This window comes from Pleurodeles waltl, chromosome 9, assembly GCF_031143425.1.
Source record: "Pleurodeles waltl isolate 20211129_DDA chromosome 9, aPleWal1.hap1.20221129, whole genome shotgun sequence".
NCBI classification, from domain to species: domain Eukaryota; kingdom Metazoa; phylum Chordata; class Amphibia; order Caudata; family Salamandridae; genus Pleurodeles; species Pleurodeles waltl.
Genome location: NC_090448.1, coordinates 1,178,623,938 through 1,178,648,288, shown reverse-complemented (window position 1 = coordinate 1,178,648,288; position 24,351 = coordinate 1,178,623,938). Strand labels below are relative to the sequence as shown.

Genomic DNA, 24,351 nt, shown 5'->3' with positions numbered 1-24,351 from the left:
TGTCAAAGGCTTTTTCAAAGTCCAGCAAGAGTAATGCCAAGTGTGCGTGCGACAGAGTATTGCGATGTGCCAGAGCCAGATGCAACCGCCTAATGCAGTGCCTGGTGCTACGAGTGGGCATAAAGCCACACTGGTCAGGGTGCACTAGTGTAGGTATTATCTCTTTCAGTCTAGAGGCCAGGGTCGAGGAAAGCACTTTGATCTCAATGTTTAGAAGTGAGATGGGTCGGTATGCCGAACAATGTCTCGATGGGGGCTGAGTTTTGGGAATCACTACTATTGTCGCCTGGTCAATCTCGGTGGGAAATCGGCCTAGTTTCTCGGCTTCCCCATACATGTTGAGTAAGTGGGGACCCAGTATATCACTGCATTTGCTATATAGCTCTGCCGGGAATCCGTCAGGGCCGGGGGTCTTGCCCGATGCCAGGCTGGAGATTGCACTGGTGATCTCTGCAAGGCTAATAGTTTCATCTAGCCTGTCTCTTGCCTCCAGGGAGATCCTGGGGAGAGTGATCTCATTCAGGAGGGGAGCCTCTTTCTCAATAGCGGGGCGGGGGTGCATTGCATAGAGGTGGGCATAGTAGGACGCGAAACTTTGTGCGATTTCAGCTGGTGTCCTAGAGAGGGCGCCCGAGGGCTCCAAAATCTCAGGTATAACCCTGCTGGCCAGAGGACGCGCGGCCAGCCAATGTAGGAGCTTCCCATTTTTGTCCCCCCAGCCATATATACGGGCCACCGAAGCTCTCCAAATGCACCTGGCTGAATCTAGCATTATGTGTTTAATTTCTTCTCTAACCATAGTCAGCTGTCTCAGGGCAGCGGCAGACGAAGAAGTCATTTGTTGGCGTTCCAGTCTCAGAGCCCTGGCCTCCAGGTCAGAGATCTGGGAGTTCCTGTCCCGCTCGCGGGTACGGAGAAGGTACTTGGCATGCCCTCTGAGGGTAGCCTTACAGGCGGCCCATAATGATCCTGGGGAGCGGACCGACCCCAGATTCAGATCGAAGTATTGAGTTAGTTGATTTCTGATCTCTTGGGTGTAGTCTTTGTCTTGTAAATACCATGCGTTTAGTCGCCATACTGGGCGTTTGGAGGGATCCGCTCCACCCAGTCGGACCCGCACTGGTGCGTGGTCCGAGACTCCCCGGGGGACTATCTCTGCCCCTGTGACACTCGAGAGGTCCAGAGCAGACATGAATACCAGATCAATTCTGGATTGCGTCCGGTGGGCGGCCGACGTGTGGGTGTACCGGCGATCCCTAGGGTGCCAAGTTCTCCATACCTCGCAGAGGCCAAGGCTCTCGGTCCAACCAGTAAGAGCCGAAGCCCTGGCTAATCTACTGGCCGTAATCCCGCCGGATACATCCAAATCCGGATCGAGAACCGCGTTGAAGTCCCCCCCCCAGCAGGGTGGTCCCCTGGGGCAATCCCACAACCACTCGGCGAAGCGAGTGCAAGAAGGCATCAAGTCTCGTCGGGGGGGCATACGCAGATATAAAATTTATCGGAGTTCCATGAAGAGTCCCCGTAGCCACTACAAATCTGCCCTGTGGGTCGGCCTGTGTTGCTGTGATCACCACAGGCAGAGAGCGGTGAAGTAAAATGGCTACCCCTCTAGAGCCCCTGGAGAAGCCTGCGTGGTATACTCTGTCATACCCTCCCCGTATGAGCATGGGGCACCTAGTCCCAAGGAGGTGGGTTTCCTGCAGAAGGACCACTAAGGGGGAGTATCTGCGGAGAGTGTTAAATACTGCTGACCTCTTAATCTTATCCAACAGACCATTTACGTTCCAAGAAAGAACCTGAGTTAATGAGTGCCAGGCGTGAATTGTATAGGTGGTGCATAGGGCTGAGTGTCAGGCTGTGGACCCAGGGACGACCATTTCAAACAAAACAGTAAAATAATAAGGAAGCTAAGCAACTTCTTCCTATCTAGGCTAACTTCAAAAACCCCTCCCCCCAACCACCCTCCTCCCCATACTCCCACCCCGGAAGCATCTGTCGCCCAAATACCCAACCAAAACCAGACAGCCAGCAGGACTGTCCTTGGGGTGGAGTGGTGGACCCCTCCATATAGTCGGATCAATTACAATTAGTGGTGACCTGCCAAGTCTCAGGTATCTTATAGTAGAAAGGCATGACGCCTTCTGTAGTGACCCTTGTAAGGTCTGCATAGGTGAAACGGACATCTCAAGTAATTTTGGACTCCCATCAGCAGGTGTCAAGTGTGTCATATTAACCAAGGACCGGGGACTGACTCAGGCCGTTATCATCTGCCGTTTGTCCTGGGATCTGAGGCCCAGAAGGGTCAGTGGGTTTCTTCTCTGTTTGTGAGCCAGAATCTCGGATTTCCTCATTGTTGTCCAAATTGTTTGTGTCTTTCGGTCTCCCTCTCCGGGATCTGGTGCGCCTCCGGCTCCTCCGGGGGCCTCCCGGGGTGAGGGGTCCGACCCGAGGAGCCCCCTCCGGGTGCTCCAGGGGCCCCCTCCGGGCACCCATGCCCTCCTCCGTCAGCCAGTCCCAAGCCTCTTCAGGTGTTTCAAAAAAATGTGCTCGCCCGGCCAAGAGGACCTTGAGCCGCGCGGGGAAGAGGAGCATGTATGAAAGTTGCATCGCTCTAAGTTTCTGCTTAACGTGTTCATACGACCGGCGGCGGATCTGAACCTCACGGGTATAGTCTGGGAAAATTAAGATTTTATGGTTCTCCCATTGAAGATCTTCCGACCTCCTAGCCTCTTTAAGGATATTGTCTCTATCCTTAAAGTTAAAGAAGCGCGCAATCATTGGTCGTTTTGGGCCGCCCGGTGGGGGGCGCGGGGCCAATGCCCTGTGGGCTCTTTCAATCGCAAACCAGGGCGAAAGGGACTGGTCCGGCATCCATGCTTTAATCCACCTTTCTAGGAACTCAGATGCCCCACCATCCTCCACGCCCTCCGGAAATCCGATGAAACGCAGGTTGTTGCGTCTTGATCGGTTCTCTGCATCTTCCGCACGACGGTGCAGCTCGCCAGTTCGAGTCTGCAGCTGGGCCACTTTACTTCTAAGGTCAGCTAGGTCGTTTTCAGTCTGGGAGACTCTAGTTTCAACCTCGGTGATCCGGCTCACTGCGTTTCTGAGGTCTTGCCGAACCAGACCCACGTCTTCTCGTACTTCCCCGATCTTAGTCTCCACAGCAGACTGTGATGCTTGAATGGCTTGAAGGATGGCACTCACTCCGTCCGGTGCGGGGCCTCCGCTAGCTGTATCTCCCTCACCTCGCTGGCCAGCCGGTGTCGTGAACTGGTCAATCTTTTGCTGGGAAGATGGAGGTTGCTTGTTCGCCTTGTCTCTCCCCATCATGGCATCAGAGACAGGAGTCGAGTAGTTTTCCAATCAAGTCTAGATCCCTTGCAGGTTTGCTGTTACTGCGATTATGAGTGCGTGGGGAGAGGCATTCAGGCCCAAGCTGTGATCTTCTTCACCTTTGAGATCTGATGAGTCCAGTTTCATCTTGGCCCAGTTGCCAATTGCCATTAGGTATTAAGTGCAAGGTGGGGGGTAGGGCATCTTTCTTCCCTGACTCCTTTCCCCTCCCGCACCCCGTTTTCACTTCGAGTCGGTACCTTCAGTAAAGCCTCGACCGGCCCCGGTGTTAATTACGCTGCTCCAGTGACGCCATGAGGTCACTCAGGGCCATTGCCCTTCCGTTAGTTCGGATCGCAGTGCTGATTTTTCGGCCGTATCGGTAACTTTAGCACAGCCTCATCCTGCCTCGATGTCTCCGTCGCGCTCCGTGGACCCCCGGCATGCCTCCGCCGTCACTCAGGGCACCAGGGAGTCCCTCTCTGCAACCGCCCCTCCGCCTCTCCAGCTCCGGCCAGCGGGGTCCCGGGTACAGCGCAGCCGCTTAGCTCCCTCCGCCGCTGTCCCCAAGTTTGCGCACGGCCGCAGCCTCATCCACACGGCGCTCTCTTCCTCCAGACGCAGTGGCGCCGCCCCCACACGCCGCGGGAGCCGCGCTAGGGTCGTAGCCTCAACCCTATCCAGGGTCCCCTTCTTACCCCGTCGCACCTCTGTTCCAGCGCGTCCGCGTCCGGGGGGATCGCCGGTCCGGCCCCAGCTCAGCCGCGGAAGTCAGTCCCGGCCGCCATTTTGTTTTCGGGGACGGGACGGTCGCGGCTCGACAACGGGGGCTGCTTTCGCCAGGAGTTCCTCGCCAGAGCCTCTCAGGGGCCCAGGGGTCACAAGGACTGTCAAAACGACGTCTCCGGCTCGGTCAGGCCACTCTAACTACGGGCGGATGACGGAGGGGTCCAGAGCACTCTCAGAGTGCGACCGCCATCTTGACGCCCGAAGCCACGCCTAGGGATGCGCGTATTTAATAGAATTCGGTGCACCCCTGTGTTGCCCCCCTGCGCCAGTGCTATATTTGCTGCCAAGCGCTAATGCAGCCACGCTTGCACCATGGTAAAATGATGGCTGCGGTGCAGGGGAGATTGTTTTTGTGCACGATGGGACACCTTCCTACCCAACAACTATCTTCAATGGCCTTTTGCTCTCTATGTGTGCAGCAGGATGCAGCCACACAGAAAGAGCAAAACCGAGCAGAAATGAAAGCATTTCTCCTTGTTGCGCCATACTAACGCCACCTCTGGGGTGGCGTTAGATTTTGGCACTGCGTCAGGTTTATGAAAAAACTCGTAAATCTGGGGCAGCGGCAAAACGCAAAGTGCTGCGTGGGAAGGGGTCATACTTACAAGGTGGCTTAACACCACATGGTAAATAGAGTGCAGTGCATAGCACCACCACTAAAAGTGAAGCTCCGGTGGCGATAGGGCCTTGTAAATCTGGCCCAAAATGTCCAAGCCTCACCTCCCGGTACCCACAAAGCTGGTCAGCGGAAATGCTCTAAGGACGGAATGTCAGAGATCTTTATTTATGCGTTTCATCAATCCACCGTCTGACTGAGAGCTTAAGCTCAGGACAGGACTTTGGCAAAGCCCATCACCTATCAGGACGTAAAGACAATGTCGGTAGAGTGGGTAACGGCAAGTATGGGGTCAGGAAGGGACTCAAAATGACCGCAGTGGACGTAAGTGGTGACAAGCCTGACCGTAGGTGGCTGGAAGGTGATGGGGCTGTTGCTCTTCTAGGGCATGGATGCACAATGCTGTCAGTCTTGGAGTCCTCTGTGGTTTTTGATGTAACCAGGGTTGTGCGATTGGTGGAAACACCAAAAAGAACTGAAAGGAGCGAGTGCACTGTCAGGCCAGCACATCACTAATGCCTGCAGTTCATGGTTCAATAGCTCTTTCTTTCTTGTTTTGTGCTGGATTATGGACCCTGGAGGTGTTTACCAAACAGTTCATCTTTCCCAATTTCATTAAATCAAAAATGTTTCCTCAGCAACCCGTGCCAGTGCATTATGGTCGTTGTAGTACAACAAATCTACTGACAGTAATTTCTAGTACGTGTCTCACTCTTTTGGGGGCTTTTTGAAGGAAGGAATATACCTGGGGTATTTTCTAAGTTTTAGCACTGTTTTTGCATCACAAATCGTTGCTAGATTTTTTAAAAATAATTTACTTCCCAGCGCTAACTTCTTGAGTGCTGGAAAATCACCTGAATGGGAGCCAGTGAAGGTTCTTGAGATGGGAAAGGATGTGGTCCCTCTGGGGAGGTTGAGGATGAGTCTTCCTGATTTTTGTATTGTCTTCAAGAGGTGTGCAGTGATTCCCACTTAGGGCCCGACTCACAAAGGTAAACTTAGACCAAAAGTCTAAGTTTACACCAAAAGTCTAAGTTTATTGGTAGTAAAGTTAGACTTTTGGCCTAAGTTTGGACTTTTGGTGTAAGTTTAGACCAAAAGTCTAAATTTAGAACAAGTCTAACTTTACTACGAGTAATGTTGACTTTTGGTCTAAGTTTACCTTTGTGATTTTGGCCCCTAGAGTGTGTTCCCATAGTCCAACCAGCTGGTGACGAGGGCTTCGATTGGGAGCCACCTGAAGATCTTGCAGAGCATGCGTAGGGTGTGGAAGCATGCAGACAAAACTACGGTTACCTGTTCCTGCATAGATAACTCCATGTCCAAGATGATGCAGAGGTTGCAGTGTGGTCTGTCAGGGCGGGGGATAGGCCGAGTTCAGCAGGCTACCATGTATCGTTCCATTGCAAGATATTGTTTTGTAAAGTGCTCTAAAGCCCCTGGCTACACAAAAGTAAATAACTCAATACACTTGTATCTCACAGTTCAGCCACATACACCAGTATGGCTAATCCTAGCCCTTTCTTTCCTCCTGTGTAGGCGATGGTGGCCTGTTACCCTGGCAACGGAGCCGGGTACGTGCGACATGTGGACAATCCGAACGGGGATGGGCGCTGTGTCACCTGCATATACTACCTCAACAAGAACTGGGACTCCAAGGTATGATGGAGGGAGGACTTGGAACGCAGGGTACGGGTCCCACAGAGAGAAGAGGGGTGTCCAGAGACCAGGTGCGCGGTCCAATGGACACAGGGTTCGGGTCCTGGAGACAGGGACACAGGAGGAGGCCCAGGGACACACGGTGGGTGTGTGGGGGAGCAGAGCAGAGCACGGAGGCCCACGAGATACGGGGTACAGATGCTTGAACATGGATTGAGGGCTCCTGAGAGACTAGGGGTGGAATGACGGTTTGGAAGCTACCCTGAGCGATTACCAGTGGTTAGAATTTCTGTAATTATTTCTCCTATCACCTTCTGTGTGTTTGATGTTCCATCCTACGTAGCGAAGGAATGCCCAGTTGTGCCAACTGATCCACTGGAATCAACCCTGACTGTTGAGATCATGACTAGGGCAAAACCAGTCCTGGGTGCTTGTGTTCCTGTTCGGGGAGCGCCTGGCCTGGCAGTTCGGGCTGGACTGTTCCCATTGGAGCAGGGTCTAGACTGATGTGCATATAGTTGGGTCCAAACTGAGGTGGCATGGTGGATAGAAGAACGAAGGTTATCCTACCCCAGGATGTCCTACCCCGAGCGATTGCCAGTGGTTAGACCTATTGCAAGCATGTCTGTCATCACCTTTTGTGTGTTTGGTGCCAACACAATACAGGGTGCGCCCCAGAGACACAGGGTGCAGGGTCTCCTGGATACAAAGTGCGGGTCACAAAAGACAGGGTGAGGCCAGTTGATGCAGGGTGGGTCCCAGAGGACAGAGGGTGCAGGGTGGGTCTCGGAGGAGAGAGGATGCAGGGTGGGTCCCAGAGGACAGAGGGTGCAGGGTGGGTGGATGCAGAGTGGATCCCGGAGGACAGAGAGTGCAGGGTGGGTGCATGCAGGGTAGGTCCCGTAGGACAGAGGGTGCAGGGTGGGTGCCTGCAGGGTGGGTCCAAGAGGACAGGGTGCAGGGTGGGTGGATGCAGGGTGGGTCCCAGAGGACAGAGGGTGCAGGGTGGGACCTGGAGGAAAGAGGGTGCAGGGTGGGTCCCAGAGGACAGGGTGCAGGGTGGGTGGACGCAGGGTGGGTCCCGGAGGACAGAGGGTGCAGGGTGGGTGCATGCAGGGTGGGTTCCAGAGGACAGGGTGCAGGGTGGGTGGATGCAGAGTGGATCCCGGAGGACAGAGGGTGCAGGGTGGGTCCCGGAGGACAGAGGGTGCAGGGTGGGTGCATGCAGGGTGGGTCCAAGAGGACAGGGTGCAGGGTGGGTGGAGGCAGGTTGGGTCCCAGAGGACAGAGGGCGCAGGGTGGGACCTGGAGGAAAGAGGGTGCAGGGTGGGTGCATGCAGGGTGGGTCCCAGAGGACAGGGTGCAGGGTGGGTCCCGGAGGACAGAGGATGCAGGGTGGGTGCATGCAGGGTGGGTTCCAGAGGACAGGGTGCAGGGTGGGTGGATGCAGGGTGGGTCCCGGAGGACAGAGGGTGCAGGGTGGGTCCCGGAGGACAGAGGGTGCAGGGTGGATCCCAGAGGACGAGGTTACATGACGCCCCCAACACATAGGACTGTGTGATACGCCCCATCTGTTGCTGCCCCCCAGAACACGCTGTAACCCTCCCTTTCTCCCGCGCAGGTGCACGGCGGGGTGCTGCGGATATTCCCCGAAGGGCAGCGCTACGCGGTGGACATCGAGCCGCTGTTTGACCGGCTGCTGCTCTTCTGGTCCGACCGGCGGAACCCGCACGAGGTGCAGCCCTCCTACTCCACCAGGTGAGTGCGGCTCCGTCAGTGCCCCCCAGTACTAGGATCACTGCTGTCAGCGCACCTCTGTGCGAGCAGAAGCACCCCTGTGCCACCCCAATACTAGGATCACTGCTGTCAGTGCACCTCTGTCCCATCAGCAGCACACCTGTGCCCCCCCAGTATTAGGATCACTGCTGTCAGTGCTCCTCTGTCCCTGTGCCCCTCCAGTCCTACGGTCACTGCTGTCAGTGCACCACTGTCTGGCCCGCAGCCCTACTCCACCAGGAGAGTGTGGCTCAGTCACTGCTTCTCTGTCGCACTGCCAGCAGCCCCTGCTATTCCAGTACTAGAATCACAGAATGGTCTCACAGGACACCTCTCCCACTGGCAGCAGCCCCTGCTATTCCAGTACTAGAATCACAGAATGCTCCCACAGGACACCTCTGTCCCACCAGCAGCAATTCCTGCCATTCCAGTACTAGAATCACAGAATGCTCCCACAGGACACCTCTGTCCCACCAGCAGCAATTCCTGCCATTCCAGTACTAGAATCACAGAATGCTCCCACAGGACACCTCTGTCCCACCAGCAGCAATCCCTGCCATTCCAGTACTAGAATCACAGAATGCTCTCACAGGGCACCTCTGTACCACCAGCAGCAGACCCTGCCATTCCAGTACTAGAATCACAGACTGCTCTCACAGGACACCTCTCCCACTGGCAGCAGCCCCTGCTATTCCAGTACTAGAATCACAGACTGCTCTCACAGGACACCTCTCCCACTGGCAGCAGCCCCTGCTATTCAAGTACTAGGATCACAGGCAACCCTTCCAGTGCACCTCTCTCCAACCCCCAGCACCCCTACTATTCCAGTACTAGGATCAGAGGCGATAGTTCCAGTGCACCTCTGTACCACTGGAAGCAATCCCCCCCTAGTCCAGTACTAGAATCACAAGTGACACTTCTAGTGCACCTCTGTATCACTGGCAGCAGCCCCTGCCATTCCAGTACTAGAATCACAGAATGCTCCCACAGGGCACCTCTGTCCCACCAGCAGCAGTCCCTGCCATTCCAGTACTAGAATCACAGAATGCTCCCACAGGACCCCTCACTACCACTGCCAGTAGTCCCTGCCATTCCAGTACTAGAATCACAGAATGCTCTCACAGGGCACCTCTGTACCACCAGCAACAGTCCCTGCCATTCCAGTACTAGAATCACAGACTGCTCTCACAGGGCACCTCTGTATCACTGGCAGCAGTCCCTGCTATTCCAGTACTAGAATCACAGACTGCTCTCACAGGGCACCTCTCCCACTGGCAGCAGTCCCTGCCATTCCAGTACTAGAATCACAGACTGCTCTCACAGGGCACCTCTCCCACTGGCAGCAGCCCCTGCTATTCAAGTACTAGGATCACAGGCAACCCTTCCAGTGCACCTCTCTCCAACCCCCAGCACCCCTGCTATTCCAGTACTAGGATCAGAGGCGATAGTTCCAGTGCACCTCTGTACCACTGGAAGCAACCCCCCCCCCCCCCAGTCCAGTACTAGAATCACAAGTGACACTTCTAGTGCACCTCTGTATCACTGGCAGCAGCCCCTGCCATTCCAGTACTAGAATCACAGAATGCTCCCACAGGACACCTCTGTCCCACCAGCAGCAATCCCTGCCATTCCAGTACTAGAATCACAGAATGCTCCCACAGGACCCCTCACTACCACTGACAGTAGTCCCTGCCATTCCAGTACTAGAATCACAGACTGCTCTCACAGGACACCTCTGTATCACTGGCAGCAGCACCTGCCATTCCAGTACTAGAATCACAGACTGCTCTCACAGGGCACCTCAGTACCACTGGCAGCAGTCCCTGCTATTCCAGTACTAGAATCACAGACTGCTCTCACAGGACACCTCTCCCACTGGCAGCAGCCCCTGCCATTCCAGTACTAGAATCACAGAATGCTCCCACATGATACCTCTGTCCCACCAGCAGCAATCCCTGCCATTCCAGTACTAGAATCACAGAATGCTCTCACAGGGCACCTCTGTGCCACCAGCAGCAGTCCCTGCCATTCCAGTACTAGAATCACAGACTGCTCTCACAGGACACCTCTGTATCACTGGCAGCAGCCCCTGCCATTCCAGTACTAGAATCACAGAATGCTCCCACAAGACACCTCTGTCCCACCAGCAGCAATCCCTGCCATTCCAGTACTAGAATCACAGAATGCTCTCACAGGGCACCTCTGTACCACCAGCAGCAGTCCCTGCCATTCCAGTACTAGAATCACAGAATGCTCCCACAGGACCCCTCACTACCACTGACAGTAGTCCCTGCCATTCCAGTACTAGAATCACAGACTGCTCTCACAGGACACCTCTGTATCACTGGCAGCAGCCCCTGCCATTCCAGTACTAGAATCACAGAATGCTCCCACAGGACACCTCTGTCCCACCAGCAGCAATCCCTGCCATTCCAGTACTAGAATCACAGACTGCTCTCACAGGACACCTCTCCCACTGGCAGCAGTCCCTTCCATTCCAGTACTAGAATCAGACTGCTCTCACAGGACACCTCTCCCACTGGCAGCAGTCCCTGCCATTCCAGTACTAGAATCACAGACTGCTCTCACAGGACACCTCTCCCACTGGCAGCAGTCCCTGCCATTCCAGTACTAGAATCACAGACTGCTCTCACAGGGCACCTCTCCCACTGGCAGCAGCCCCTGCTATTCAAGTACTAGGATCACAGGCAACCCTTCCAGTGCACCTCTCTCCAACCCCCAGCACCCCTGCTATTCCAGTACTAGGATCACAGACTGCTCTCACAGGACACCTCAGTACCACTGGCAGCAATCCCTGCTATTCCAGTACTAGGATCAGAGGCGATAGTTCCAGTGCACCTCTGTACCACTGGAAGCAATCCCCCCCTAGTCCAGCACTAGAATCACAAGTGACACTTCTAGTGCACCTCTGTATCACTGGCAGCAGCCCCTGCCATTCCAGTACTAGAATCACAGAATGCTCCCACAGGACACCTTTGTCCCACCAGCAGCAATCCCTGCCATTCCAGTACTAGAATCACAGAATGCTCTCACAGGGCACCTCTGTACCACCAGCAGCAATCCCTGCCATTCCAGTACTAGAATCACAGACTGCTCTCACAGGACACCTCTCCCACTGGCAGCAGTCCCTTCCATTCCAGTACTAGAATCAGACTGCTCTCACAGGACACCTCTCCCACTGGCAGCAGTCCCTGCCATTCCAGTACTAGAATCACAGACTGCTCTCACAGGACACCTCTCCCACTGGCAGCAGTCCCTGCCATTCCAGTACTAGAATCACAGACTGCTCTCACAGGGCACCTCTCCCACTGGCAGCAGCCCCTGCTATTCAAGTACTAGGATCACAGGCAACCCTTCCAGTGCACCTCTCTCCAACCCCCAGCACCCCTGCTATTCCAGTACTAGGATCACAGACTGCTCTCACAGGACACCTCAGTACCACTGGCAGCAATCCCTGCTATTCCAGTACTAGGATCAGAGGCGATAGTTCCAGTGCACCTCTGTACCACTGGAAGCAATCCCCCCCTAGTCCAGCACTAGAATCACAAGTGACACTTCTAGTGCACCTCTGTATCACTGGCAGCAGCCCCTGCCATTCCAGTACTAGAATCACAGAATGCTCCCACAGGACACCTTTGTCCCACCAGCAGCAATCCCTGCCATTCCAGTACTAGAATCACAGAATGCTCTCACAGGGCACCTCTGTACCACCAGCAGCAGTCCCTGCCATTCCAGTACTAGAATCACAGACTGCTCTCACAGGACACCTCTCCCACTGGCAGCAGCCCCTGCTATTCAAGTACTAGGATCACAGGCAACCCTTCCAGTGCACCTCTCTCCAACCCCCAGCACCCCTGCTATTCCAGTACTAGGATCAGAGGCTATAGTTCCAGTGCACCTCTGTACCACTGGAAGCAATCCCCCCCTAGTCCAGTACTAGAATCACAAGTGACACTTCTAGTGCACCTCTGTATCACTGGCAGCAGCCCCTGCCATTCCAGTACTAGAATCACAGAATGCTCCCACAGGACACCTCTGTCCCACCAGCAGCAGTCCCTGCCATTTCAGTACTAGAATCACAGAATGCTCTCACAGGGCACCTCTGTACCACCAGCAGCAGTCCCTGCCATTCCAGTACTAGGATCACATGCAACACTTCTAGTGCACTCCCTGCTTATTCCAGTACTAGGATCACAGGCGGTAATTCCAGTGCACCACTGTACCACTGCAAACAATTCCTGCTATTCCAGTACTAAGATCACAGAGAGCTCTGTCAGTGCACTGTTATCCCCGTGTGTACACACAGAGAGACACTCTCAGGTTTTAGGTGCTCTTGTGTTTAGAAATCTAACTGTGACATGACTTCTGTTACGGATCCTGGTACAAACAACTGTCTATATGATTCCTTTTTCAATCCGACTTGGTACATTGTGCCTTTTTATGGATGGCTAAAATGTTTGAAGGGGCCTGCACTACTTGAATCAGACTGTTAGATTATTGCCCTGAAGAAGTTCATTTGAACGAAACGTGTTGACTGTATGGGTTTCTAACTGGAACTGTATAAAGAATATCGGGTCACTGTGTCAAACTGTTTTCTTCTGTAAAGTGGACTCAAGTGATTTGATGAATCTTGGACTTGGAGTAGAATGCATCCTGATGGGTTGCTTTCACCACCACTCTTGTTTCAGCTCTGCAGTAGAACTTTCTGTAATCTCTGATGTTTCTTCTGCCCCCAGGTACGCCATGACCGTCTGGTACTTCGATGCCGAAGAACGAGCCGAAGCGAGAGAGAAGTTCAAGAACTTAAACGGTGAGAACCTTTCATACCACCCCTCGAGCTGAGAGTGCAGGCCACCCCTCATCCCACAAACATCAGTCAATGAAATACTTGCAAGTGCCACAAACACCCAGAAGCAGCTTGGGACCTATTAGGCTGACATGAAGGAAAAGCACCGAACTAGGAATCCACTCCAGAGGAGTTTTCATCAGAGGCGTAGAAGCGTTATGTTTGCAGCATGTGCTGCTGCAGGTCACATTCTCTGCATAGCTTTGTTATTTAGAGCCTCATTTAGAGCTTGATTGAGGGGGTTACTCCGTCAGACACGTGACAGATATCCCGTCCGCTGTATTACGATTCCATTATATCCTATGAGAATCATAATATGGCGGATGGGATATCCATCACGTTTGCAATGGAATAACCCGTCCGACAAACTCTAAACCAGGTCTTAAGTGTTGAGCTAAGACAAAGAAAAAAGTTTAGTTTTTTGCAAAATGCTATATGACTTGACATTGCAGAGAGAGTCCTATAGAAAGTTGCTTCCAGGCTTCAGAGGATATAGCAGAGAACAATTTGTGTCCTAATCGAGATCATTCGAAGTGTGGGGCTGGTGCCATAACTTGAGACGCAGGAGCCCCGATGCCAGATGAAGCTCGATGGACCAGGCACAGACATTTAAACGGATTTGTTTTTCTACTGGCAGCCAGTGGAGTTTACGCCTGGCCTCTATAACATGGTGAACTTTACATTGACCAGAAACCCGTCTCTTGGCCGCATTCTGGATCAGCTGGTGAAAGCCATTAATATCCGGTATTGGCATAATCTGACCCAGAAAGAAGAGCTTCAGTCACCATAGTCACTCGGCCGTTTAAAGGAATGACCTGAAAGTCCTTACTCAAAAGATGTCATTGATGGAAGCATGCTGACACACTAGACTATAGTTTTGCTTCACGCAAAAGCTCCTTGTGAAGTTTGCATTAGATTTTTGACCACGCTAGCTGCTTGAAAATTTACCAATATAATTTCCTTTAACAAAAAACTGCAAGTGGAGAAGTGAGTATATAGCGGCCCGGCTTGGCAGGCTTTAGTGGCACTATAAGGAAGGTAAAGCCGACCCTGCTTCCCAGATGGCACCGGCAGCTGACGAGCAGTCTGATCTCACTAGTCGAGTGGCTTGGGCTGCAGTGTCTTCCTGTATGACTTATGTCACCTACTTTTACTGGAGAAAACGTTGTGTTGTGCTTTTTTTTCTTCCCTTAAAGTACACAACAGTCCTCTTTATGAAGTGCTACTTCATGGGTAGAAAGTCAGAATAGCAGCCTCATGAGCTCTGCGATTTTATGGATAAATTAGCTTGACCACTTCTACCTTAACATTCTTGGAGTTTTCCATGATCCTGCACACACATATATATATATATATATATATATATATATATATATATATATATATATATATATATATATATATATATTTATATTTATTCAAAACGCAGGAAAGCGCCGGATTTAAGGCACACAGCGTATTCCTGACCTCTTCCCCTGCTGCGGCGCACAATGGGCTGCCTAGCGCCAACGCAAGCACCATGACACCGTGGTACAAGGGCGCCTCCGTTGCATGCAGCATTATTTTTCTGCATTAAGGGACATTTTTCCTGCACAAAAACAATCATTCGAGACATATTCCTCCTCCTGTGTGTGCTGCAGAAGAAGAAAGAGGAAATAACGAGGAGAAATAAAGGTTCGATGGCATCTGTCGCTGTAGATACGCATGTTTTGCAATAGCTCGCCATCTGGTGTTGGGCCGGAGTGTTACAAGTTGTTTTTCTTCGAAGAAGTCTTTCGAGTCACGGGACCGAGTGACTCCTCCTTTTGTCTCCATTGCGCATGGGCGTCGACTCCATCTTCGATTGTTTTTTTTCCGCCATCGGGTTCGGACGTGTTCCTGTCGCTCCGAGTTTCGGAACGGAAAGATAGCTACTTTCGGAAGATTTTCGTCGGTATTGTTGCGTTCGGGATCGGCGTAGTTAGATTCAACACCGCGTCGAAGGATCAAAGAGCTCCGGTGCCCTTCGGGGGTAGTTTTTTCGATCCCCCGTCGGGGCCTGGTCGGCCCGACCGCGTGCTGAAGAACGCCGATGGAACGGACCCTGTTCCGTTTCTGCCCCAAATGCCACAATAAATACCCCTATACAGACCAACACTTGGTCTGTAACCTGTGCCTGTCACCTGAGCACAGTGAAGACACCTGCGAGGCCTGTCGTGCGTTCCGGTCCCGAAAAACACTCCGAGACCGTCGAGCCAGAAGACTTCAGATGGCGTCCGCGCCGACAGCCCACCAAGAGTTCGAGGAACAAGAAGAGGAAGGTACCTTCTCGATCCAAGACTCAGACTCCGAAGGATTCGACGATACACAAACCATGAGTAAGACGTCGAAAACCACTCAGAGGAAGATTTACAAGGCCCAGGGGACGCCACTGCCACCAGGCCATGGCTCCACCCATAAATTCGGTGACCGACCGTCGGCACCGAAAAAGGCCCAAACAGTGCCGAGATCGTCCGACTCCGGTCGAGACACCGGCACGCAGCCTTCTCGGGACCGAGAAAGTGCTGGAGACAAGCATCGACACCGAGATGCCGGTGTAGACACGGCTCGACGCCGAGACAGCGGCCCCGAAGAAGATCGGCGCCGACAGGTTTCGGCCCCGAAAATGAAAAAAGTCACCTCGGAGCCGAAAAAGGACGCAGACAGGGTTTCGGTCCCGAAACAAACTGCAACCGACCCAGCTTCAGGCTCTTATACAGAAGAGCACTCGCTAACCTCCCAAATGCAAAAGCATAGGTTTGAGGAAGAGCTACAATCAACTGATGTGGACCATACGCAAAAGCGTATTTTCATACAGCAGGGGACAGGAAAAATAAGCACCCTTCCCCCTATTAGAAGAAAGAGAAGGTTGGAGTTCCAAACTGAACAGACACCACAACCAAAAGTGGTGAAAAGAGTTACCCCACCACCTTCTCCTCCGCCCGTGATTAACGTCTCGCCAGCACAAACTCCATCACACTCCCCAGCTCACACCACCATAAGCCAGGGTGACCAAGATCAAGACGCATGGGACCTATACGACGCCCCAGTGTCAGATAACAGTCCGGAGGCATACCCTACAAAGCCATCTCCACCAGAGGACAGCACCGCGTATTCTCAAGTGGTGGCTAGAGCAGCACAATTTCACAACGTAAGCCTCCACTCAGAACAGGTCGAGGATGATTTTTTATTCAACACACTCTCCTCCACCCACAGCTCATACCAAAGCCTGCCTATGCTCCCTGGTATGCTCCGGCACGCAAAAGAAATCTTTAAGGAGCCGGTCAAAAGTAGGGCAATCACACCAAGGGTGGAAAAAAAGTATAAGGCGCCTCCTACAGACCCGGTTTTCATCACTACACAGCTGCCACCAGACTCTGTCGTTGTAGGAGCAGCTAGGAAAAGGGCCAACTCCCACACATCTGGAGATGCACCACCCCCAGATAAAGAAAGCCGCAAGTTCGATGCAGCTGGTAAGAGAATCGCAGCACAAGCTGCAAACCAGTGGCGCATCGCGAACTCCCAGGCACTACTTGCACGCTATGACAGAGCCCATTGGAACGAGATGCAACATCTCATTGAACATCTGCCCAAGGACTTACAAAATAGGGCAAAACAAGTGGTTGAGGAGGGACAGACCATTTCCAACAACCAGTTCCGCTCCTCCATGGACGCTGCAGATACAGCTGCACGGACAATTAATACATCTGTAACTATCAGAAGGCATGCATGGCTCCGAACGTCTGGATTTAAACCAGAGATTCAACAAGCAGTTCTCAATATGCCTTTTAACGAAAAAGAACTGTTCGGTCCAGAAGTGGACACAGCGATTGAGAAACTCAAAAAAGATACGGACACTGCCAAAGCCATGGGCGCACTCTACTCCCCGCAGAGCAGAGGGAATTACAGCACATTCCGTAAAACACCCTTTAGAGGGGGGTTTCGGGGTCAGAGCACACAAGCCAGCACCTCACAAGCAACACCGTCCAGTTACCAGGGACAGTATAGAGGAGGTTTTCGGGGACAATATAGAGGAGGGCAATTCCCTAGGAATAGAGGAAGATTTCAGAGCCCCAAAACCCCTACTACTAAACAGTGACTCACATGTCACTCACCCCCTCCACACAACACCAGTGGGGGGAAGAATAAGTCATTATTACAAAGCATGGGAGGAAATCACTACAGACACTTGGGTTCTAGCAATTATCCAACATGGTTATTGCATAGAATTTCTACAATTCCCTCCAAACATACCACCAAAAGCACAAAATTTGACAAAACATCATTCCAATCTCCTGGAGATAGAAGTGCAGGCACTATTGCAAAAGAATGCAATCGAATTAGTGCCAAACACACAAATAAACACAGGAGTTTACTCACTGTACTTTCTGATACCAAAGAAGGACAAAACGCTGAGACCAATCCTAGACCTCAGAGTAGTGAACACTTTCATCAAATCAGACCACTTTCACATGGTCACACTACAAGAAGTATTGCCATTGCTAAAACTACACGACTACATGGCAACTTTAGACCTCAAGGATGCTTATTTCCATATACCAATACACCCATCGCACAGGAAATACCTAAGGTTTGTATTCAAGGGAATACATTACCAATTCAAGGTACTGCCTTTCGGATTAACAACCGCACCAAGATTCTTTACCAAATGTCTAGCGGTAGTCGCTGCACACATAAGAAGGCAGCAAATACATGTGTTCCCATATCTAGACGACTGGCTAATCAAGGCCCATTCGTTAATAGAGTGCTCAAATCACACAAATCATATCATACAAACCCTCTTCAAACTAGGGTTCACCGTCAACTTCACAAAATCCAAAATTCTGCCGCGCAAGGTACAACAATACCTAGGAGCCATAATAGACACATCAAAAGGAGTAGCCACTCCAAGTCCACAAAGAATTCAAAATTTCAACACCATCATACAACGCATGTATCCTACACAAAGGATACAAGCAAAGATGGTACTACAACTCCTAGGCATGATGTCTTCATGCATAGCCATTGTCCCAAACGCAAGACTGCACATGAGGCCCTTACAACAGTGCCTAGCATCACAGTGGTCTCAAGCACAGGGTCATCTTCTAGATCTGGTGTTAATAGACCGCCAAACTTACCTCTCGCTTCTGTGGTGGAACAACATAAATTTAAACAAAGGGCGGCCTTTCCAAGACCCAGTGCCACAATACGTAATAACAACAGATGCTTCCATGACAGGGTGGGGAGCACACCTCGATCAACACAGCATACAAGGACAATGGAACGTACACCAAACAAAACTGCATATAAATCACCTAGAACTTCTAGCAGTTTTTCAAGCACTAAAAGCTTTCCAACCAATAATAGTTCACAAATACATTGTTGTCATGTTGTCTGTTTTGACGAGAATGTATTATCTAAACAAGCAAGGGGGGACGCACTCCACGCAGTTAAGCCTGCTAGCACAAAAGATTTGGCGTTGGGCAATTCACAACCAAATTCGCCTAATAGCACAATTTATACCAGGGATCCAAAATCAACTCGCAGACAATCTCTCTCGACATCACCAACAGGTCCACGAATGGGAAATTCACCCCCAAATTCTGAACACTTATTTCAAACTCTGGGGAACACCTCAGATAGACTTGTTTGCGACAAAGGAGAACGCAAAATGCCAAAACTTTGCATCCAGATACCCACACAAACAGTCCCAAGGCAATGCCCTATGGATGAACTGGTCAGGGATATTTGCTTACGCTTTTCCTCCTCTCCCTCTCCTTCCTTACCTGGTAAACAAACTCAGTCAAAACAAACTCAAACTCATATTAATAGCACCAACTTGGGCAAGGCAACCCTGGTACACAACGCTGCTAGACCTATCAGTAGTACCCTGCATCAAATTGCCCAACAGGCCAGATCTGTTGACACAACACAACCAAAAGATCAGACACCCAGATCCAGCATCGCTGAATCTAGCAATCTGGCTCCTGAAATCCTAGAATTCGGGCACTTACAACTTACCCAAGAATGTATGGAAGTCATAAAACAAGCAAGAAGGCCATCCACCAGGCACTGCTATGCAAGTAAATGGAAGAGGTTTGTTTGCTACTGCCATATTAATCAAATACAACCATTACACACAACTCCAGAACAGGTAGTGGGTTACTTGCTTCACTTACAAAAATCTAACCTAGCTTTCTCTTCCATTAAGATTCACCTTGCAGCAATATCTGCATACCTGCAAACTACCTATTCAACTTCCCTATATAAAATACCAGTCATTAAAGCATTCATGGAGGGCCTTAGGAGAATTATACCACCAAGAACACTACCTGTTCCTTCATGGAACCTAAATGTTGTCCTAACTAGACTTATGGGTCCACCTTTTGAACCCATGCACTCCTGCGACATACAGTTCCTAACCTGGAAGGTGGCATTTCTCATCGCCATTACTTCCCTAAGAAGAGTAAGCGAGATTCAGGCGTTTACTATACAGGAACCTTTTATACAACTACACAAAAATAAAGTCGTCCTAAGGACCAATCCTAAATTTTTGCCAAAGGTTATTTCACCGTTCCATCTAAATCAAACAGTGGAACTTCCAGTGTTCTTTCCACAGCCAGATACCGTAGCTGAAAGGGCACTACATACATTAGATGTCAAAAGAGCATTAATGTATTACATTGACAGAACAAAAAACATCAGAAAGACTAAACAACTCTTTATTGCATTTCAAAAACCTCACGCAGGAAACCCAATTTCAAAACAAGGTATAGCCAGATGGATAGTTAAATGCATCCAAATCTGCTACCTTAAAGCTAAACGACAGCTGCCCATTACACCAAGGGCACACTCAACCAGAAAGAAAGGTGCTACCATGGCCTTTCTAGGAAACATCCCAATGCAAGAAATATGTAAGGCAGCCACATGGTCTACGCCTCACACATTCACCAAGCACTACTGTGTAGACGTGTTATCCGCACAACAGGCCACAGTAGGTCAAGCCGTGTTAAGAACATTATTTCACACTACTTCCACTCCTACAGGCTGATCCACCGCTTTTGGGGAAATAACTGCTTACTAGTCTATGCAGAACATGTGTATCTACAGCGACAGATGCCATCGAACTGAAAATGTCACTTACCCAGTGTACATCTGTTCGTGGCATCAGTCGCAGTAGATTCGCATGTGCCCACCCGCCTCCCCGGGAGCCTGTAGCAGTTTGGAAGTTACCTTCAACTATTTGTATATGTATCATCTCAACCTTAAATAGGTGCATACTTAGTCACTCCATTGCATGGGCACTATTACTACAATTCAACTCCTACCTCACCCTCTGCGGGGAAAAACAATCGAAGATGGAGTCGACGCCCATGCGCAATGGAGACAAAAGGAGGAGTCACTCGGTCCCGTGACTCGAAAGACTTCTTCGAAGAAAAACAACTTGTAACACTCTGGCCCAACACCAGATGGCGAGCTATTGCAAAACATGCGAATCTACTGCGACTGATGCCACGAACAGATGTACACTGGGTAAGTGACATTTTCATTATTTCTCCTTGTTGCACCTCAACCTGGGGAGCCGTATGGTTTTAGCTCATTCCCAGGTTGAAAAGGTCTTGTACGTCTGGTGAAGCATCAAAAACCATGGGTATTGAGCGGGAACGCCCACCGCAACGCCTTCCTGGGTGATTTGTGCCACATTGCGTTACTCCAGATTTTTGGAGCCACTCAAAGCCAAGCAAAGTGGTATTGCGTGACTTCAAAAATTTGACTTCGAGGTTTGTGTCACGCATGTACTACATTGCGTGGTGCAAACGTGACGCAGCCCTATCATAAATATGCCCCTCAGTCTTTTTGAATTCACTGTTGATGCCCGTGACTGAAAGCTAGGATTACAAGTAAGTAACTTTTCCTTTGCTGGTGCAGTGTAATGTGACACCTCAGATCCTTGTCCTGAAGTCTCTGGACCTCTGTGCCCACATGCCCACAGCTGGCACTCAGTTCTCTTGTATAACCAAATGTCTCTTTCCTTTACTGCAGCCTCTGGAAAGAAGACCAGACCTCCAGGTGAAGATGGCTCCTGCTGACCTCTCCGCATGTTTACGAAGCCCATCTTTCTTCCAGAGGGACAGCCTGACTACGAACAGGAGGTGGCCTGGCGTGGCCTCGCCCGCGGGCAAGTTTGGGACTTCCCTGCATAAGGAGTGGCTTGGACTGCAGACACTGGGTATCACCGAAGGCCCATCTGCACCCTGCACCTTTGCTTCTAATAATGGGCCTGGAGTGTAGCTCCCTGAAGAGAGCTTGAGACAGCCTTTTGGTACAGATGTGGGCGCCTTCTCCAAGAAGCAGCTCTCTAAGCACTTTACAGCTGTGGAGGAAGATGTCACTTGCTGGAGACAATCTTTGACGTGTCCTGGAAATGGAGCTCGGGCATTGCCAGGGCAGGTGCGTTAAAAAGCAGAGGTGGCCTCGGTCAAAGGCGGTCCCTCCCTTCACCACTGGTTTGGGTTTTAAAATGTGATTTCACGGTGTACACCGCTGCCTCGCAGAGGTGGGGGTCTATGCACTACTGCAGATCCCTTGCCTGGGCCAAGCTAGCTTTCCAAGAAGTCCTCGTGATACCCGGGCAGAGTCTGTTGTTCCATATTGCAAGGGCTGCCAACACCTGGACAGCTTCACCCGGAAGTAATGCAGACACACAGGTACAGCACCTGGAAGGCTTGACCCGGAAGTAATGCAGACACACAGGTACAGGGTGTAAAAGGAAGGGCTGCCAGCACCTGGAGGGCTTGACCCGGAAGTAATGCAGACACACAGGTACAGGGTGTAAAAGGAAGGGCTGCCAGCACCTGGAGGGCTTGACCCGGAAGTAATGCAGACACACAGGTACAGGGGGTAAAAGGAAGGGCTGCCAGCACCTGGAGGGCCTGACCCGGAAGTAATGCAGACACACAGGTACAGGTAAAACGTGCAGGACTGTAAGAGGCCGCTAGGGGGAGGTACGGCGCGAGCTGCAAGGACCCGGGCAGGGGGTTTAAGTTTTCAATGAGGGCAGATGCCTCAAACCCCACAACCCTGACTTCAAAGAACCACAACAACCCCAGGGGCATGCACAGACTGTCAGTGGGAGGGGCCTCCCAGCTAGCGGGCTACATACACAAACACCCCCTTGCTGGGTCTGGACCCCAAGAGGGAAGGAGCCAGGATTACTTGCAACCAGGGGGAATCTTGCAGCTTTGTTTTGCAGGTAATCCGGGGGAGGGTCAGTCGGGAGACCCCCTCTGTCTAGTTCCTGAGTAGCCTCTTGAAGGACACGCCTGCTCGTTTCATTTGTTAAGATGGTGAAACATGTTGAAATGTGGGCTCTGTGCCCACAACCCCAAACTTTCCACAACTGGGCACTATTGCAATAAACTGGGGAATGAACTCTTCAGTGGGGGGGGGGGGGGGGCATCTGCCCTGCCCACAGATTGGTCTGCCCACCAGTGGCTGTGCACCGCAGCATTTCCTAACCTTCCTCTGGGGGTTCAGGGTGGCAAGGACGCGGTTAGGAGCACTGCCTCTCGTCACTTTTCCTTCCGGCCAGTCCGCTTCGGTGAGAATAATGATTTTTTACTTGAATATTTTTATACTGTCTGCAAATGTTTCTATTAATTTTGGTGAAACTAATGTTGGCGACTATTGTAAAATAAACACACAATGCGCTGGAATTGATTGGTGTTTGATTTATTTCGCCTCTGAATGCCCAGGCCTGTAGCTGAACTCCTTAACGTAATGAAAGACCTTCAGTATTGCACCACGTCATATCCGCGAGGACGCTTTGCCATTGGGTTGTATAGCACACGCGTGCCCTTACCTGATTGGTCAGTCTGGCAGTGAGGGCTGCAGGGAAACTGACTGGTGAGATGGTTTCAGTCCCCGTCACCGGATGCCAGGCTTCACACGAGGCCACTGCAACACCCTCTGCAGAGGCAATGGTCACAGGCACTTGGGAGGACCTAGATAAATACAGTGGTGAAACACAACATGACTGTCCAGGCCCTTCACACAGCCAGCAACCTCTGTCACCATGACAACGGATGCTTCCTACCTGGAGTAAGGGGCCCACATGGGCAAGTTGAGCACCAGACACCCATGGAGTCCAAGGGAGGGAGAGACACATACATGTCTTAGACCTGCAGACAGCCTGTCTGGCCTTGAAAACCTTTCGAGCACAGGTCATGGGGAGGACAGGTCAATCCCAGATAGATGACACTGCCGCCAAGTTTTAGCTCAACAAACAGAGGGGGACAAGATTACACGTGTTGTCCAAAAAAATCACAAAACGTATGGAAATGAGCCCTGCAGATAAACACAATACTTGTGGAAATACAGCTGCCAGGAGTACAGAAGACGGACGTCGACAGGTTAAGCAAACACCTCACAGTAGTGGGAGATAAAACAAGAAATAGTGGAAAAAATCTTTCACATGTGGGGCGCTCTGCCACCTCTCACCACCAGGTACCCAAGCCAACAACCACTAGGGAATGTCCTGTCATTAGACTATCAGCGAAATTTGCATACCCTTACCACCCAATCCCAAGCAGACCACCACCACCCTAGTTCTGATAGCACCCCTTCTGGCCAGAAAGACATTGTTTTCCGACCTGGTGGAATTGTTGAAGCCTGCACCCAGGACAGTACCATCCTCAAATACCCCACCTGCCGGTTTAAGAGCCGCCTGGTGGCTCGCTTAAGGTACATCTCTTGGCCAGAGTGGCGTACGCAAGGGGCGTCGTAGGACACAGTTTCTTCCAAACACCAGTCATCAAGAGATTCCAGGAAAGGGCAAAAAGGTGAGTCCCCACCCCAATGTGGAACCTAAACGTTGTGCTAAGCCAGATTATGAAACTATGTTTGGAGTCCATGCATAGCTCACTACTCAAACACTCAAAACCGCCTTCGTAATTGTGATCACGTCTCTTCACTGGATGACTGATCACTAGGCCCTCAACACTCGAACCTTATCTGCGAATTCAGAGTCGGGGTGGTAATGCGAACCAACCCACAGACCTTGCCAAATGTTTTGTCGCAGTGTAATGTAAATTGAGTGATGGAGCGACTGGTTTATTTCCAAAAGCCAAAGTCTCTGGCTGAACGAGTCCTTCATACGCCGGACACCAGAAGGGCCATCCTGTATAACCTGCAAGAAACAAAAAGAAAATCAGGAAAGGAAAGTCATCCTTTGTTTCCCTTGCCCCCCGACTAAAGGTTCGCCGGTCACTAAGGAAAGTATCACTAG

General features: G+C 51.3%; 2 protein-coding genes across 3 annotated transcripts in view; both read left to right on the top strand.

Moving 5' to 3' along the window:
- The window catches only part of LOC138260510 (prolyl hydroxylase EGLN3-like), a 121,200-nt gene that overhangs the window by 68,741 nt on the left and 28,108 nt on the right, over positions 1 to 24,351 (top strand). The window contains exon 6 of one of the 2 annotated variants that reach the window (XR_011198865.1): positions 21,779 to 22,031. The gene's annotated coding sequence lies outside the window, so the exon portion shown is untranslated. Of the gene's footprint in view, positions 1 to 21,778; positions 22,781 to 24,351 lie in introns of those variants that run through there. The other variant, XR_011198864.1, reaches the window with a different exon arrangement.
- On the top strand, positions 6,258 to 22,780 carry LOC138260511 (prolyl hydroxylase EGLN3-like). The gene is made up of 4 exons (XM_069209101.1): positions 6,258 to 6,403; positions 8,025 to 8,161; positions 12,937 to 13,010; positions 21,108 to 22,780. Exons 1-4 carry the CDS (start codon positions 6,287 to 6,289, stop codon positions 21,152 to 21,154), a joined length of 375 nt encoding a protein of 124 aa, XP_069065202.1. The 5' UTR covers positions 6,258 to 6,286; the 3' UTR covers positions 21,155 to 22,780.